At 35.3% G+C, this 16,487-nt stretch overlaps 1 protein-coding gene across 1 annotated transcript in view; it reads left to right on the forward strand.

Moving 5' to 3' along the window:
* Positions 1-16,487, forward strand: part of LOC104984105 (UDP-glucuronosyltransferase 2B4-like) — a 27,634-nt gene that overhangs the window by 3,212 nt on the left and 7,935 nt on the right. The window contains exons 3-4 of the mRNA XM_010833723.1: positions 14,363-14,494; positions 14,968-15,055. Of these exons, the coding sequence (XP_010832025.1) occupies positions 14,363-14,494; positions 14,968-15,055 (220 nt within the window). The remainder of the gene's footprint in view (positions 1-14,362; positions 14,495-14,967; positions 15,056-16,487) is intronic.

A 16,487-nucleotide genomic window follows, 5' to 3' on the forward strand; every position in this document is an offset into this window, starting at 1 on the left:
ATTGATGCTTTTGAACTATGGTGTTGGAGAAGACTCTTGAGAGTCCCTTGGACAGCAGGGAGATCCAACCAGTCCATCCTGAAGGAAATCAGTCCTGAATATTCTTTGGAAGGACTGATGTTGAAGCTGAAACTCCAATACTTTGGCCACCTGATGCGGAGAGCTGGCTCATTGGAAAAGACCCTGCTGCTGGGAAAGATTGAGGGCAGGAGGAGAAGCAGACGGCAGAGGATGAGATGGTTGGATGGCATCACCGACTCAATGGACATGGATTTGAGTGGACTCCGGGAGTTGCTGATGGACAGGGAGGCCTGGCGTGCTGCAGTCCATGCGGTCACAAAGAGTCGGTCATGACTGAGTTGCTGAACTGAACTGAAGCATCTAGTAGGAGCATTAGGAAGAAAACTAAAAGAGTAAAGAGAAGGAGAGAGATGATCACATTACCAAAAAAAATCACACACAGGATTTAGTCACTGAGTTGCCTTATAAAGGGGCAAGAGTGGAAAGGGACACCATTTAGCAGTTTGTTGTGAATTACAGGCAACAATAATGCAAAACTAGACTATGATATTCATAGAGATATGACCACACTAACTCTTATAATAATAGAATCAACTTCATATTGTTGTGGGGGAAAATATTTGTTAGTATAAAACAAATGCCTCTGGCACTTATTCAGTGAGTCAAAAGAAATATTAACTACTGTAATCAATTTCATTTTGTTGCTATTCCATACTGTCAATAACCCAATGTGTACCAGCCACTTGGATCTAATCTCTAAACTAATGGAAACTGGTTTTCCAATACATCAAGACTATATCAATATAATCTAGGAAAGTCCTAGAAAGTATATATCCCAAGGAGTTGTTTAAAAGTAAAGTTTTTTAATTAAAAAATAAAAGTAATTAAATAATAATGCATTTAAGAAAATTTAAGTTAAAATATAATTTAAAACATTTAATTTAAAAGTTCTTAATGTTAAGAATTTTTTTAAGGTTTGGCTATCAGATAACTAAGATGAAATGCTAAAATTCTTTTCAAAGGATTGCAGCTCTTCACCAGCGCTCTAGCTAATAGAGACCATTCTTCAACAATATAAATGTATGACTTAACAGTTTTTACAGTTAAATTCAGCACTTCCTAGCTTTAACATCAACATTTAAACCAATCTTCATTTGCAGTCCCAGGGTTTTACAATTTACAGATTAAAAAAGATCACTAAGTTTATTAGGACAACTATTTTGTGTCTACACCTACGCTAAAGAAAAGCTCAGTAAAGATCCCTTTAGGAATGTGCATTTCAACATCATAGCTGTCTAAGAGAATGAGCACTGGAAAAATATAAACTGCATGTAGAAGAACCATAAATTCTGCACAGACCCTAAAGAGCAAATAATTTGCATCTCTTGAATCTGGAAACTTCCCATACTTTAAAATTACAAAGAATTCCTTATGAAGGTAAGCAAGAATCTAATCTGTTTTAAATTTATATGATCTCGTTTAACTTGACTTAAGACATAAATAGGAAGAAAGCAATCTGTAGCTAACTACTTTGTGATCTCTTAAGAGTTCCTTTTGTCTTCCCCTTGCTGGTGAAAAAATTAAATTGATATTATTTTTGAAAATAAAACTCAGTCTCTCTGTGAATTGCCAATAATTTGCGACTTTCATAGTATTCAAAGACTGAGATGAGATTAGTGAAGTTTTGTGCTATCTAATCCTAATTTTTTTTAAAGATTTTCCCATTCAAATTTCAGGAATAGTGTTAGTGTTATAGTAGTAGCAGTGATACTGTTATATAGTGATATATAATATATAGATATATAATATATAGATAATGACAGAGTATAGTAGGGATAGTGTTAGTAGAAGGGGAGGGAAGGAGGAGGGGAATAAGAAAAAAGAAAAAGAGAAGAATAGGATAATAATAACTAACTAATAGTAGCTGTTGTTATTAGGTTGAAAACAAGATTTAAATTCAAGTCAATGATTGTGAAGATTTCATTATATAAAGAAACTATTCCATCAAACTCCTAACTTTTCCATTCATTATTAGATTTTCAGAAAATGTCTGTAATTCTTTTTTATAAAGCCCACTTGACCTGATGTATGATCTTTTCATTTTAAATTTATTTAATTTTTAATTGAAGGATAATTGCTTTACAGAATTGTGTTGGTTTCTGCCAAACATCAACGTGAATCAGCCGTAGGTTATACGTATGTTCCTTCTTTCTTGTTTAAAGAATTAAAACCTTTGGAAAAATGCATCAAGAATTTTTTAAATGCATACAGCTTTTTATTTCATAGTATACATCCATGAGACCATACAGAGAAAAATAAAGATGTACAGAACAATATTTTGGGCAGTAATTCATAAAATGCAACACTAGATGTAATTTAAATATCCAAAATTAAGCAATAATTAAATAAATTATAGTATACACATCATACCATATCAATCATTTTATCAAACAATACTGAATTACACTAAATCAGCTATAGTATGAGGTTTAGTTGGAAAGTATAGATATGATAAGATCACGGTTTTCTTGTAGGATAAAAATATAAGTTAAAATTGCAACTTTCAAAATATATGTCACAATGTGTATTTAATTATAGGAATGGAATAAAATTCGAATGAAAACACAAGTTTTAGCATAAAGCTCTAAAAGCCCATCCATGTTGTCAAAAATGGCAGGATTTCCTTCTTTCTCATGGATGAAAAACATTTCATTCTGTGTGTGTATATGTGTATTTTGAATACACATCTTTTATGTGTATTTTGAATATACATCTTTTATGTGTATTCATTCGTTGACAGATACTTGCTTCTTTCCCTTGGCTACTGTGAATAATGGTATGATAAACTTGGGCTTCCCTGGTAGCTCAGCTGCTAAAGAATCCGCCTACAATACAGAGGACCTCGGATCAATTCCTGGGTTGGGAAAATCTCCTGGAGAAGGGAATTGATACCCATTCTAGTTTTCTGACCTGGAAAATTCCATGAACTGTACAGTCCAGGGGATGGCAAACAATCAGACATGACTGAGCTGACTTTCACAAACATGGGAGCATATATATCTCTTTGATATCCTGTTTTCATCTTTTCAGAATATGCACCAAAAATTGGAATTACCAGATCATATCAGTTCAGTTCAGTCACTCAGTCATGTCTGACTCTTTGCGACCCCATGAATCACAGACGCCAGGCATCCCTGTCCATCACCAACTCCCGGAGTTCACCCAGACTCAGGTCCATCGAGTAGGTGATGCCATCCAGCCATCTCATCCTCTGTCGTCCCCTATTCCTCCTACTCCCAATCCCTCCCAGCATCAGAGTCTTTTCCAATGAGTCAACTCTTTGCATGAGGTGGCCAAAGTACTGGAGTTTCAGCTTTAGCATCATTCCTTCCAAAGAAATCCCAGGGCTTATCTCCTTCAGAATGGACTGGTTGGATCTCCTTGCAGTCTAAGGGACCCTCAAGAGTCTTCTCCAACACCATAGTTCAGAAGCATCAATTCTTCAGCATTCAGCTTTCTTCACAGTCCAACTCTCATATCCATACATGACTACTGGAAAAACCATAGCCTTGACTAGACGGACCTTTGTTGGCAAAGTAATGTCTCTGCTTTACAATATGCTGTCTAGGTTGGTCATAACTTTTCTTCCAAGGAGTAAGTGTCTGTTAACTTCATGGCTGTAGTGACCATCTGCAGTGATTTTGAAGCCCCCCAAAATAAAGTCTGACACTGTTTCCCCTGTTTCCCCATATACTTCCCATGAAGTGATGGGACCAGATGACATGATCTTCGTTTTCTGAATGTTGAGCTTTAAGCCATCTTTTTCACTCTCCTCTTTCATTTTCATCAAGAGGCTTTTGAGTTCCTCTTCACTTTCTGCCATAAGGGTGGTGTCATCTGCATAGCTGAGGTTATTGATATTTGTCCCAGCAATCTTGATTCCAGCTTGTGCTTCTTCCAGTCCAGCGTTTCTCATGATGTACTCTGCATTTAAGTTAAATAAGCAGGGTGACAATGCACAGCCTTAACGTACTCCTATTCCTATTTGGAACCAGTCTGTTGTTCCATGTCCAGTTCTAACTGTTGCTTCCTGACCTGCATACAGGTTTCTCAAGAGGCACGTCAGGTGGTCTGGTATTCCCATCTCTTTCAGAATTTTCCAGTTTATTGTGATCCACACAGTCAAAGTCTTTCGCATAGTCAATAAAACAGAAATAGATGTTTTTCTGGAACTTTCTTGCTTTTTCAATGATCCAGCGGATGTTGGCAATTTGATCTCTGGTTTCTCTGCCTTTTCTAAAACCAGCTGGAACATTTGGAAGTTCATGGTTCATGTATTGCTCAAACCTGGCTTGGAGAATTTTGAGCATGACTTTACTAGCGTGTGAGATGAGTGCAATTGTGTGGTAGTTTGAGCATTCTTTCACATTGCCTTTCTTTGGGATTGAAATAAAAACTTACCTTTTCCAGTCCTGTGGCCACTGCTGACTTTTCAAAATTTGATGGCATATTGAGTGCAGCACTTTCACAGCATCATCTTTCAGGATTTGAAATAGCTCAACTGGAATTCCATCACCTCCACTAACTTTGTTTGTAGTGATGCTTTCTGAGGCCCACTTGACTTCACATTCCAGGATGTCTGGCTCTACGTGAGTGATCATACCATCGTGATTATCTTGGTCGTGAAGATCTTTTTTGTACGGTTCTTCTGTGTATTCTTGCCACCTCTTCTTGATATCTTCTGCTTCTGTTAGGTCCATACCATTTCTGTCCTTTATCAAGCCCATTTTTGCATGAAATGTTCCCTTGGTATCTTTAATTTTCTTGAAGAGATCTCTAGTCTTTCCCATTCTGTTGTTTTCCTCTATTTCTTCGCACTGATCACTAATTTCTTTGCATTGATCACTAAGGAAGGCTTTCTTATCTCTTCTTGCTATTCTTTGGAACTCTGCATTCAGATGCTTATATCTTTCCTCTTCTACTTTGCTTTTCACTTCTCTTCTTTTCACAGCTATTTGTAAGGCCTCCCCAGACAGGCATTTTGCTTTTTTGCATTTCTTTTCCATGGGGATGGTCTTGATCCCTGTCTCCTACAATGTCACGAACCTCCATCCTTCGTTCATCAAGCACTCTATCTATCAGATCTAGTCCCTTAAATCTATTTCTCACTTCCACTGCATAATCACAAGGGATTTGATTTAGGTCATACCTGAATGGTCTAGTGGTTTTCCCTACTTTCTTCAATTTAAGTCTGAATTTGGCAATAAGGAGTTCATGATCTGAGCCACAGTCAGCTCCCAGTCTTGTTTTCCTGACTGTATAGAGCTTCTCTGTCTTTGGCTGCAAAGAATATAATCAATCTGATTTTTGTGTTGACCATCTGGTGATGTCTATGTGTAGAGTCTTCTTTTGTGTTATTGGAAGAGGGTGTTTGCTATGACCAGTGTTTTCTCTTGGCAAAACTCTATTAGCATTTGCCCTGCTTCATTCCATATTCCAAGGCCAAATTTGCCTGTTACTCCAGGTGTTTCTTGACTTCCTACTTTTGCATCCAGTCCAGATCATATAGTAGACCTATTTTTAATTTTTTTTTACAACCTTTCATTTTGTTTTCCATGGTGTCTTAATAAATTTACATTTATACTGACAATGTACAAGCATTCACTTTTTTCCACGTTCTCACCAACGGTTTTCTCCTCGTGGTGGTAAACTTCTAACAGGTATGAGGTGATAGTTCATTGTAGTTTTGATTTGAATTTCCTTGATAATTAGTGATGTTGAGCATCTTTTCATATACCTAATGGCCATTTAGATGTCTTCTTTGGAAAATTGTCTATTTTATTTGTTTCCCCATTATTTAACTAAATTTTTCTTGTTGTGTTTGGGTGAGTTACATATAAATGTAACTCATAGGTATATATATGGTTTCCCTGATGGCTCAGATGGTAAAGAATTTACTTGCAATGCAGGAGATCCTGGTTCGATCCCTGGGTCAGGAAGATCTATATATATCTATATGTATGTGTATATATCTATATATGTATATATATATGTAAATCATACAACATAAAAGAAAAATTTAAAGAATGGAGAAAAAAAGAAAATAGTTTTCCAAAGAAGACATCTAAATGGCCATTAAGTATGTGAAAAGATGCTCAACATCACTAATTATCAAGGAAATTCAAATCAAAACTACAATGAGCTATCACCTCACACCTGCTAGAAGTTTATATAATATGGGCTTCCCTGGTGGCTCAGATGGTAAAGAGTCTGCCTATAATGTGGGAGACCAGGGTTCAATCCCTGGGTGGGTAAGATCCCATGCAGGAGGACATGGCAACCCACTACAGTATTCTTGCCTGGAAAATCTCCATGGACAGAGGAGCATGGCCAGCTACAGTCCATGGGGTCGCAAAGAATCAAACACAACTAAGCAACTAAGCACAGCACATGTATATAATATATATTTATACATATTATGTATAAATATATATATATATATGTATGATATTAGCCCTTCAATATGTGGTTTGTAAAAATTTTCTTCCATTCTTTATGTATATTTTTATCTGGTCGGTTGTTTCTTTTACGGTGGAGAAGCTTAGAAGTTTCATGTAGTTCTACTTGTTGATTTTTTCTTTTGTCATGATTTTGGTGTCATATCCAAAGAAAATATTTTCAAAACCAATGTCAAGGAGCTTTCTCCCTATGTTTACTTTTAGGAGTGTTATAGTGTTTGGCCTTATTTTAAGTCTGATTCATTTGGAGTTGATTTTTGTGACAGGTGTAATAAAGGGGTCTCATTTCACTTTTTCACGTGTATTTATCCAGTTTCCTCATTGAATGCTCTTACCTCCTCTGTTGAATATTAGTTGACTATAAATGCAGGGGTTTATTTATTTATTTATTTATTGTAATTGGAGACTAATTACTTTACAATATTGTAGTGGGTTTTGCCATACATTGACATGAATCAGCCATGGATGTACATGTGTCCCCCATTCTGAATCCCCCTTCTACCTACCTCCCCATCCCATCCCTCAGGGTTGTCCCAGTGCACCAGCTTTGAGTGCCCTGTTTCATGCATCAAACTTGGACTGGTGGTCTATCTCACATACGGTAATATACATGAATCAATGCTATTCTCTCAAATCATTCCACCCTCACCTTCTCCCACAAAGTCTAAAAGTCTGTTCTCTTTTGCTGTGTCATCTGTGTCTCTTTTGCTGTCTCGCACATAGTTACCATCTTTCTAAATTCCATATATATGTGATAATATACTGTACTGGTGTTTTTCTTTCTGACTTACTTCACTCTGTATAATAGGCTCCAGTTTCATCCACCTCATTAGAACTGATTCAAATGCATTCTTTTCAATAGCTGAATAATATTCCATTGTGTATATGTACCACAGCTTTCTTATCCATTCACCTGCTGATGGACATCTAGGTTGCTTCCATGTCCTAGCTATAGTAAACAGTGCTGCGATGAACATTGGGGTACATGTGTCTCTTTCAATTCTTGTTTCTTTGGTGTGTATGCCCAGCAGTGGGATTGCTGGGTCATATGGCAGTTCTATTTCCAGTTTTTTAAAGACTCTCCACACTGTTCTCTATAGTGGCTGTACTAATATGCATTCCCATCAACAGTAAGAGGGTTCCCTTTTCTCCACACCCTCTCCAGCATTTATTGTTTGTAAACTTTTTGATAGCAGCCATTCTGACCAGCATGAGATGGTACCTCACTGTGGTTTTGATTTGCATTTCTCTGATAATGAGTAATGTTGAGCATTTTTTCATGTGTTTGTTAGCCAACTGTATGTATTCTTTGGAGAAATGTCTCTTTAGTTCTTTGTCCCATTTATTGATTGGGTCATTTCCTTTTCTGGAATTGAGCTGTAGGAGCTGCTTGTATATTTTTGAGGTTAATTCTTTGTCAGTTGCTTTATTTGCTATAATTTTCTCCCATTCTGAAGGCTGTCTTTTCACCTTGCTTATAGTTTCCTTTGTTGTGCAAAAGCTTTTAAGTTTAATTAGGTCCCATTTGTTTATTTTTGCTTTTATTTCCATTACTCTGGGACATGGGTCATAGAGGATCCTGCTGTGATTTATGTCAGAGAGTGTTTTGCCTAAGTTTTCCTCTAGGAGTTTTATAGTTTCGAGTCTTATGTTTAGATCTTTAATCCATTTTGAATTTATTTTTGTGTATGGTGTTAGAAAATGTTCTAGTTTCATTCTTTTACAAGTGGTTGACCCGTTTCTGAGCACCACTTGTTAAAGAGATTGTCTTTTCTCCATTGTATATTCTTGCCTCCTTTATCAAAGATATGGTGTCCATAGGTATGTGGATTTATCTCTGGGCTTTCTATTTTGTTCCATTGGTCTATATTTCTGTCTTTGTGCCAGTACCATACTGTCTTGATGACTGTAGCTTTGTAGTATAGTTTGAAATCAGGCAGGTTGATTCCTCCAGTTCCATTCTTCTTTCTCAAGATTGCTTTGGCTATTTGGGGCATACAAATTATGAAATTATTTGTTCTATTTCTGTGAAAAATACTCTTGGTAGCTTTAAAGGGACTGCATTAAATCTGTAAACTGCTTTGAGATAGTATACAAATTTTCACTATATTGATTCTTCTGATCCATGAACATGGTATATTTCTCCATCTATTTTTGTCATCTTTGACTTCTTTCATCAGTGTTTTTTAGTCTCCTATATATAGGTCTTTTGTTTCTTTAGATAGATTTATTCCTAAGTATTTTATTCTTTTCATTGCAATGGTGAATGGAATTGTTTCCTTAATTTTCCTTCTGTTCTCTCATTGTTAGTGTATAGGAATGCAAGGGATTTCTGCATATTAATTTTATATCCTGCAACTTTACTATATTCATTAATTAGCTCTAGTAATCTTCTGGTGGAGTCTTTAGGGTTTTCTATGTAGAGGATCATGTCACCTGTAAACAGTGAGAGTTTTACTTCTTTTTCAATCTGGATTCATTTCTTTTTCTTCTCTGATTGCTATGGCTAGGACTTCCAAAACTATGTTGAATAGTAGTGGTGAGACTGGGCACCCTTGTCTTGTTCCTTATTTTAGGGGAAATGCTTTAAATTTTTAACCATTGAGGATAATGTTTGCTGTGTGTTTATAATATATGGTTTTCATTATGTTGAGGCATGTTCCTTCTATGCCTGCTTTTTGGAGTGTTTTTATCATAAATGAATGTTGAATTTTGTCAAGGCTTTCCCTATAAATGCAGGGTTTTAATTCTGGAACCTGTATTCTGTTCCACTGATCTATTTGTCTTTTTTATCCCTGTGCCATATTATTTTAAAAATCATAGTTTTGTACTATTTGAAATTGTGAGGTATGATGCCTTTGGCTTTGGGTAGTGTCAATATTTTTAAAATATTACCTCTTGAGATCATGAACACAAGATAAATTTCAATTTATTTGTGCTTTATTCTATTTCTTTCTACAAAGTCTTATAGTTATCACTATACAGATCTTTCACCTCATTGGTTAAACTTATTTCTAGTTATTTTCTAGTTTTTGATCCAATTGTGAATGGGATAGGTTTTTTTCAGACGTTTCATTATTATTATTAGAAATCCAACTGACATTTTTTCAACCTCACTGTTAATCATGGAAATGCAAATTAAAATATGTTTCAAACATCACATTTAACAAAATTGCTAAAAGCATATAATATTCAGTGGTATTTAAGTACATTGTGCTTGAAGGCTCAGTCATTTTGGTGCATGAACTTAAAGGCCTTGTGGCATATGGGGTCTTAGTTCCCAGATGAGGGATCAAATCCATGTACATTGCATTGGTGGATGGATTCTTAATTACTGGACCTCCAGGGAAGTCCTTATAATGTGAACTCTAATACACCTAATTTCCTTATGCTAATTTTCTATCCCACAACTTTACTGAAGTTGACAATTAGTTCAGATTTTTGAATCTCTGGGATTTTCTGTATTAATATATATATATATATATATATATTATTTGCAAAAGAAATGGTTTTAATTCTTCCTTCCTGACTTGGATGTCTTATTTCTTTGTCTTGCCTAGTTACTCTAGCTAGGACTTCTAATACTATAATATATGTAATGAGTGTGAGAGTGGGCATCCTTGTCTTGTTCCTGATATTAGAGGAAAAGCTTTCAAATTTTCACTATTAAACATGATGCTAACTTTGAGTTTGTTATATATGACTTATGTTGAAATATCTTCCATCCATAGTCACAGTGTTGAGGGTTTTTATCAGGAAAGAATGTTGCATCTTGTCAAATATTATTCTATATCAATTAGCATGGACAAATTATTTTAAATTTCATTTTATTAATGGAATATATTACATTAATTGATTTGGGTACATTGAGCCATCCTTTGCATCCCAGGAATAAATCTCATCTGGTCACCATATGTAATCCTTTCGATGTGTTCTTGAATTTGACTTGCAGATATTTGGATGAGAATTTTTACATCTATATTCATATCCTTATTGATTTGGTATAAAGATAATACTGGTCTTGTAGAATGAGTTTCAGAAGTGTTCCTTCTCTTTAATTTTTTGGAAGAGTTTTTGAAGAACTGGCATTAATTTTTTTTTTTAATATTTCATCTAATTTGTCAGTGAAGCTATTGAGGTCCTGGTGTTTTCTCCGTTGGGAGGGTTTTGAAACTAAGTGAATATCTTTAGCTATTATGGCTGTCAAGATTTTCTAGTTCTTCCTAATTCAGTCTTGATCGACTATGTGTTTCTAGAAATTTATTCATTCTTCTTGGTAATGTAATTTGTTGGTATATAATTCTACACAATAATTTCTTAAGAGCCTATGTAGTTGTAATAACAGCTGCAATGTCTCCACTTTCATTTCTAATTTTATTTATATGAGTTTTTTTCTTTCTTTTGTTAGTCTAGCTAAAGTTTGGTATTTTTGTTTATTTTTTGAAAAGACAGAGAGAGCCAAATACTATATGATATCCCTTATATGTGGAATCTTGATGCTTGGGGCTGGTGCACTGGGATGACCCAGAAGGATGGTATGGGGAGGCAGGTGGGAGGGGGGTTCAGGATTGGGAACACGTGTACACCCGTAGCAGATTCATGTTGATGTATGGCAAAACCAATACAATATTGTAAAGTAATTTGCCTCTAATTAAAAATAAATAAATTTAAATTTAAAAAAATTCAAACTTTTAAAAACAGAGAGTAATATTAATACAATGGTTCCAGGATCTGTGGGGTAGGAGAATAGGAGAGATGTCTTTCAAGAGTGCAAACTTGCCTCTCATAGAAAAATAAATCCTGAAGATCTAAGATAGAGAACAGTGAATATAGACAACAATATTAGATTATAATTATCAAATTTGCTAAGAGACTACATCTTAATTAATTATTTCAATCATAGAAATGATAATTATGCAGCATGATAGAGGCACAAAATATCATGAAAATGATGATTCTATTACAATATATAAATGCATCAAATCAATATATTATACACATTAATATGTTTTATGTAAAATGTAAAAAATCTTTTTTGTCTTTAAAGAGAGCATATGAATTTTAAACTATTTCTTGACAGTGAAAGTGAGTACATCTTTATTTTTATAATTTTTTTGTATTTTTAATACTTTTTCACCATGAAGTCATATTATTTTCATAAAGATGTCAAAAAGTGAGAATAAACAGTCCATAGCAGTAATTGACCATTAAATAAAGGAACTTCTCCAATAATATGATAGGGATCCATTTTCCATGGAAAAGATAAGCAGCTTTGGGTAGTAAGAGAATGAGACAAAACAATGAATACAGGTAACAGGACCTGAATACAGGTCCCTGGAAATACACACAATACCTGAATGGACCATGTTAAATCATAGGAAAGTTCAGTAAACTTAATATTGAAACTGATATCAGGATGACATTATACTTTCAAAGAATGTACTACACAATATAGTCAGCAAGGTTAAAGTTTGAAAAAAATCTTATTCTTTTTGTAAAAAATACTTTTTAAAAGAAGTTTAATGACAATAGTTATACTCAGACAATAAATATTTTATGGTGAAAGAATTGGGTCATTGTTTTCCAGAAAGAAAAGAATAATGAGTTTGAAACAGAAAAGAGAAATTTAAAAAATGAATATATGATTTTGACCAAATATCCTGGAAAATTTTGCCTCTACATTTTTTTTTTTTTATAATAAAGTGCACCGAATGATGTGGAATTATTTTAGTGTACAGAGTAATGATTTTTTACTTGGAAAAGTATGAAGGAAAAAGTGACAAAATAATTAGGAAACAATTCTAAGTAAATACAGCTTCTCCAGGAGCTGTGTTTAGTTTGATGTGGACTACTCAAAAAGTGACCACATCTCTGCTGCAGAAAGCCCTGAGGCACTTCTCGCACTGTGCGAAAGGTGCTCACTGGGAAACTCAGTAAGGTGATGATGATGATGGTCCCTCAAAGCTGTTGCACATAACACATCCTACTATGATATCAATTACACAAAATGAGTTCATGGCAAAGGATGTCATATGTAAACAAAACCAGCGATAAGGTTATTCAAATATGTGAGTACACAAGTACACATCTGGGTTATAAAAGATCTCATAGTATGAAACTGTTGGATTATAAATAGTCCTCATCAGACTGTTTCACAGAAACTTCAAACTACAATACCAGACTCCTCACTGTCACTGATAAGTAATATATAGAGAGAGTCAGGAAAATTATGACAAAGTTTAAGATAAGGAACAAGGATTATAGAGGTATAGAATGACAGACATAAAATAAATCTAATCATAATTTTTTTTCAGTGCTAATAGCCATGGAAATGAAATATGAATGACTATGCTAAAATAATTCTGCCTGGAAAAAGACAATTTAGTAGAACTATAATAAAAAATAAGAGTGAGAAAAATCCTGGAGTGTAGCTTTCTTCCAAGAATTTATGTTAGTAATTAACAACATTATAGATGAAGAGTTTGAGTCTAACAGTAGTCTTAGTCTAAACAGCAATTGTTTAACAGTATCTCCTCATCACTGGTGGCTAAGATGGTAAAAAATCCACCTGCAATGCTGGAGACCTGAGTTCAATCCCTGGGTTGGGAATATCCTTTGGAGGAGGGTATGGCAAACCACTCCAGTATTCTGGCCTGGGGAATCCCCATGGACAGAGGAGCCTGGTGGGCTACAGTCCATAGAATTGCAAAGAGTCAGACACAACTGAAGTGACTAAGCACACCTCATCACTACTGTGTACTGGCTCTATCTCATTTCTCACTTGTACATACACACAAGTGCACAAATACACACAATAGAAATAACTGACCTCATATGACACATCTCCTTCCAAAGGACCTCGAAAATTAGGTCTGGTGAAAAAAAAAAAAAAAAAAACCCATTACTTAAAACATTACGGAGTTTCCTCAAAAAATAAATGAGCAAATGATCCAGCAATTCCTCTTCTGGGCATATATCCAAAAAGAATTGAAATGAGGATCCCAATGAGATATTTGCACACCATGCGCATGAAAGCACTATCCACTAGAGCCAAAGGACTGAAGCAACTCGTGTCCATCAGCAGATAAATCCATAAACAAAATGTGGTATTCACAAACAATAAAACATTATTCAGCCACTAAAAGGAAATATGACACATGGCACACCATGGGTGAACTTTAAATGAAATAAGACAGTCCAAAAAGTCAAATACTAAATAATTCAACTTATATGAGGTATCTAGACTAAACAAATTTGTAGAAACATAGAGAGGACTGAAGTTTGCCAGAGGCTGGAGAAAGAGGAAAATGGAGTTTCTTAGTGGGATCAGATTTCCAGTCTTTCAAGATGAAGACTTCTGGAGACTGGTTGCACAACATGAATATACTTAACACTACTGAACCATAAGGGATTCCCTGGTAGCTCATCTGATAAAGAATCTGCCTGCAATGAAGGAGACCTGGGTTCAATCCCTGGGTCAGGAAGATCCCCCTGGAGAATGAAATGGCAACCCACTTCAATATTCTTGCCTGGAGTATTCCATGGACAGAGGAACCTGGTGGGATACAGCCCATGGGGTCACATTCAGATATGACTGAGTGATTAACACTTGACTAACACTTGACTTGACTTGACTGAATCATTTAGGAGTGATTAAGATGGCAAATTTATCTTACGTGTATTTTACTACACTTTTTATAAAGCCACTACTCTTATAATTCTTTGAAAAATTAGATTTCTCTCTTTAGCTGTTTGTAGGCATCCTTTAAGTAATGTTTGCTATGTTGTTGCTCTTTTGTGACGGAGCTAATTATTTTTTATAGGAAATAGAAGAGTTTGTCCAGAGCTCTGGAGAAAATGGTATCGTGGTGTTTACTTTGGGGTCAATGATCACTAACATGACAGAAGAAAGAGCCAATACAATTGCATCAGCCCTTGCCCAGATTCCACAAAAGGTACATATAGTAATTTAAAAGTGTCAACTATTTAATGGGTCTCTTAAATAATGTAAAAGATCTGATTACAAATATATCCTGCAAGAAAAATAAACTATTATGATAGCTCCAACTTATCTCAAAATAAACATGTAGATTATTAGTAATTTGCCACTAATATTTTCACCATAGAATCAAGACCACCTAAAAATTTCTTAGTTAAATTTGTCAAGGAAAATCTTATTTGTCTGTGGCATCATGTGTGAAATCTGATTGCCAGCCATACTTATTTAACATAACAATTAAGTATGTAAAATGTGTGTGTTCCTGTTCAGGCCAATGCATTAGTAGTTTTTACTTAAAATCTCTGATCCTTATCTCCTTATTGTCATACACAAGACATTTATCTAGATATCTTTAAACCTGTACAAAATTCTAATTCTAAAACTGTGACATTTAAGTTATGGAATAAGGTATTTACTTTACTCTAACAGGTGTTATGGAGATACAGTGGCAAAAAACCAGACACCTTAGGACCCAATACTCGGCTGTATGACTGGATCCCCCAGAACGACCTTCTTGGTGAGACTTGATAGAACAAGTATTGAAAACAAGAATAACAGCGGAGCAGACTGATAGTACTTCAACACAAAACAAACTTATTGAGTATTTATTATTGAAAAACTCAAAAAGAAAAAGTTACTTCCTCATTGTTATTTCCAGCCTTAGGTGAAAAAAAAAAAAAAGAAAATGAAAAAATTCTCATGTCATTATACACAATACATTTTTTAGGGCCCAAATGAAAAACCTTTATTTTAACTGTAATTGCTTCTGACAGTGAACTTGTAAATAACTTTGTGGACTGTTGTTCTGTCTCTGAACTCTTTCTTTACACTTGTCTGCTCTATTAGGATATTTTAAATGTTACTAAAACATAATATTCTTTGGCATTGCCTTTCTTTGGGATTGGAATGAAAACTGACCTTTTCCAGTCCTGTGGCCACTGCTGACTTTTCCAAATTTGCTGGCATATTGAGTGCAGCACTTTCACAACATCATCTTTCAGGATTTGAAACAGCTCAACTGGAATTCCATCACCTCCACTAGCTTTCTTCGTAGTGATGCTTTTTAAGGCCCACTTCACTTCACATTCCAGGATGTCTGGTTCTAGGTCAGTGATCACACCACTGTGATTATCTGGGTCATGAAGCTCTTTTTTGTACAGTTCTTCTGTGTATTCTTGCCATCTCTTCTTAATATCTTCTGCTTCTGTTAGGTCCATACCATTTCTGACCTTTATTGAGCCCATCTTTGTATTAATTGCTCCCTTGGTATCTCTAATTTTCTTGAAGAGATCCCTAGTCTTTCCCATTCTGTTGTTTTCCTCATTTCTTTGCATTGATCGCTGAGGATGGCTTTCTTATCTCTCCTGGCTATTCTTTGGAACTTGCATTCAGATGCTTATATCTTTCCTTTTCTCCTTTGCTTTTCACTTCTCTTCTTTTCACAGCTATTTGTAAGGCCACCTCAGACAGCCATTTTGCTATTTTGCTTACTTTTCCATGGGGATGGTCTTGATCCCTGTCTCCTGTACAATGTCACAAACCTTCATCCATAGTTCATCAGGCACTCTATCAATCTATTTCTCACTTCCACTGCATAATCACAAGGGATTTGATTTAGGTCATACCTGAATGGTCTAGTGGTTTTCCCTACTTTCTTCAATTTAAGTCTGAATTTGGCAATAAGGAGTTCATGATCTGAGCCACAGTCAGCTCCCACTCTTGTTTTTCCTGACTGTATAGAGCTTCTCCATCTTTGGCTGCAAAGAATATAATCAATCTGATTTCGATGTTGACCATCTGGTGATGTCCATGTGTAGAGTCTTCTCTTGTGTTGTTGGAAGAGGGTGTGTGCTATGACCAGTGCATTCTCTTGGCAGAAATCTATTAGCCTTTGCCCTGCTTCATTCTGTACTCCAAAGCCAAATTTGCCTGTTACTCCAGGTGTTTCT

Source organism: Bison bison, unplaced genomic scaffold (assembly GCF_000754665.1).
Source record: "Bison bison bison isolate TAMUID 2011002044 unplaced genomic scaffold, Bison_UMD1.0 scf7180017863882, whole genome shotgun sequence".
In the NCBI taxonomy this organism is placed as follows: domain Eukaryota; kingdom Metazoa; phylum Chordata; class Mammalia; order Artiodactyla; family Bovidae; genus Bison; species Bison bison.